The sequence below is a fragment of the Bison bison genome, unplaced genomic scaffold (assembly GCF_000754665.1).
Source record: "Bison bison bison isolate TAMUID 2011002044 unplaced genomic scaffold, Bison_UMD1.0 scf7180017864340, whole genome shotgun sequence".
Lineage (NCBI taxonomy): Eukaryota > Metazoa > Chordata > Mammalia > Artiodactyla > Bovidae > Bison > Bison bison.
In genome coordinates this window covers 6489437-6492260 of record NW_011494912.1, presented here as the reverse complement: position 1 = coordinate 6492260, position 2824 = coordinate 6489437, and the positions used below count along the sequence as shown (strand labels likewise).

The 2824-nt window shown below is 59.0% G+C and overlaps 1 protein-coding gene across 1 annotated transcript in view; it reads right to left on the bottom strand.

Annotated features, from left to right (window-relative positions):
* The window catches only part of CLDN15 (claudin 15), a 5664-nt gene that overhangs the window by 410 nt on the left and 2430 nt on the right, over positions 1-2824 (bottom strand). The window contains exons 2-5 of the mRNA XM_010854365.1: positions 1417-1581; positions 380-461; positions 166-282; positions 4-86 (exon numbers count right to left, since the gene is read on the bottom strand). Coding sequence (XP_010852667.1) covers positions 4-86; positions 166-282; positions 380-461; positions 1417-1581 — 447 coding nt within the window. The remainder of the gene's footprint in view (positions 1-3; positions 87-165; positions 283-379; positions 462-1416; positions 1582-2824) is intronic.

The window sequence follows — 2824 nt, the reverse complement described above, 5'->3', positions numbered from 1 at the left end:
CGCCCTCTTCATCCGACGCTGCGGCGGGCAGGCGGGCAGCGAGGCTGGCGGCCGGTATCACGGGGGCCTTGTAGGGAAGCTGGACGCTGGCAGAGGAGAGAACCTGGTCAGAGGGAGGTGCGGCCCTCGCCCCGCACTCCGCCCCCGCGGCGCGCCCTCCCTTACACGGTGGCGGGGTCCCGGTCCCGAGAGCAGCAGCAGTTGGAGAAGAGGCAGATGCCGCCCAGGATGGCAAGCAGGCAGGCGCTCCAGCCCAAGTAGAGGGCAGGGCCCAGCTCGTACCTGGGGACGAGGATGGTGAGCAGGCGGCGCTAGCTCAGGAGTCGCACTGAGACCCACCCGCTGTCCCCCACACCCACCCGCTGTCCCCCACACTCACTTGGTTCCGGCGTACAAGGGGTCGAAGAAGTCCCTGGTGATGTTGAAGGCGTACCAGGAGACGGCCACCATCCCGCAGATACCTGGGGGAGGAACCGGAGAACCCAGCTAGGCCTGGCGGAGGAAGGTGTGGCCCAGAGAAGGGACATGGGCATCAAGTCCAAGAGCAAGCTTCATCGGATCCCTTTCATTTCCTCTCGCCAGCTCCTCACTTCTGTTTCCTACGTCAAAAGGCAGCCTGCTCCATCCAGCACCCAGGACACACTGCAGCCCATCTTTCTTGTCTACTATCCCACTCTACTCCTCAGCCCCTCTTCCCTGTTTATCCCACACCTGCCCTGTCCCTCCTACCTCTAGTGCCTGGACCACAGTTTCTGCACTAGGAATCTGCTCCAGCTCCTACCCATCTTCAAAAGCCCAAGCAGTCTTCCCTGATCAGCCCTGCCTGTGCTGACACCCCTTTCCTGGGTCTTACGGCTCAGTGCATGAAGGCCAGCCAGGCCCCTGGACTACTGGTCCAGCCTGGCCGCCCCCCGGGGCTGTGTCTTCCAGTAAGCCACCTGGCTTCTCTGAGCCTATGTCCACATCTGGAGAACAGGACAAGACCTGCCCTATCTCAGAGGCGTGTTGTGAGGGGATGTGCACAGATATGTTTTGCAAATTGATAAGGGATGGCAAGTCTTGTGGTACTGTTATTGTGCACAGTGTGTGTGTGTGCGTGCGTGCACGTCCTAGCTCTGATCTTCCCAGCCAGACTGTAAGCTCTGGAGGGCAGAAACTCTCAGCTTTGGATTCCCTCCCACACCTCGCTCATGCCTGGCTCCTAGTGCAGGCTCAAGAAACATTGCTGATGGACTGATTTGTAACCAAGGGATTTGGTGAGTATGGGTGAGGGTGGGTGAGCAGGGAGAGGGGTCAGGTGTCAGTGCAAAGGGGAAGGTGAGGCAACCCTGGGTCTGGGTTGCCCACCCCACCCCCACTGCAGTACCACCCCCTCCCACTGCAGCGCAGGGTCCACCCATGACTTCCCCTGATTACCAGCCAGGATGTGTAGGGCTCCTGCGGTGGCCGCCAGCTTGGTTTTTCTGGAGAGCTCCAGGCCCCCAATGTTCGTGCAGCGCAGCCCCACCATGCCTAGGAAGAGGCCCAGGAAGCCCAGGAGGATGGCGGTGATCATGAGCGCCCGGCAGGCCTGGATGTACCCTGGGGAGGCGGGGCGCAGCCATGGGTCCCAGACCCGGCCCTTTCCCCTCCACCTGCTCTCCAGCCTGTGACAGAGTTAGCCCCTAATGTAACCTGCTCAGGTCTTGGTCCCTAGAAGCCCTCAAATCCTCTCCTTCCCCTTCGGGCCCCATCAGTCTGAGGGGTCAGCCTGAGGGGTCACACCCCCTCCTTCCCAGGAGCTCACCTCCGCACCCTTCGACCCTCCAGGTGCACTTCACTTCTGCCTCTGTTACAAGGCTTCTGCTCAGCGCCACTTAGACACTTTGGCTAATAATGCTTTGTCCTGGGGTGATACTCTTTGGCAGGATTTTTTTTTTTTTTTAATTTTTGTCCACACTACTTGGCATGTAGGATCTTTGTTCCCCGACCAGGGATCGAACCTGGCGACCCTCTGTGGTGGAAGCACAGAACCTCAACCATTGGACCACCAGGGAAGTCCCTGCATCGTAGGGTATTCAGCAGCATCCTTGCCCTCTGCCCACTAGATGTTAACAGCAGTCCCCCTAGACAGGACAATCAAAATCTCTAGACATTGTCAAAAAACTACCACTAGTGAGAACCACCATGGGGTCGCTAAGAGTAGGACACGACTGAGCGACTTCACTTTCACTTTCACCATGCATTGGAGAAGGAAATGGCAGCCCACTCCAGTGTTCTTGCCTGGAGAATCCCATGGACGGGGGAGCCGGGTGGGCTGCTGTCTATGGGGTCGCACAGAGTAGGAAACGACTGAAGTGACTTAGCATAACATGCTCTGCTGGGTGTTACAGACACTACACTCTGTGAGCACCCCTCCCCTGGCTCACATCTCGGAGGTCCCATTTAATGCCCAGCACAGTGCCTGACATCCTGAACCAAGCCTCTTCCTGGAGTGACCGATAGGGGGCAGCAGTGGCAGCTTCTAATCTGGAAGGTGGGATACCTGGGCCTAGGAGGGGTGTGAGGCAAGTCTAGCTCATATGCTCCTTCCTCAGAGCCGAAGCTCCCTTTCTGGGCCCCCTTCCTCCTCCTAGGTCTTTGACAGTTGCTAAGCACTCCCAAGGACCTTGCACCCCTTCCCTGGGTGGGGCAGTGCCACCCGTGTTGAAGGGGAAAGGCTGGGCCCCTGCCAGGAAGATGTGAAGTCGCCCAGGGTTGGGGGGCAGGGAGGAGGGGCAAAGTTCCCTGGGAGCATTTTCTCCTTTCCCGTCACTTCCTCTGGAGTTCCCCCAGCCTCTCCCCC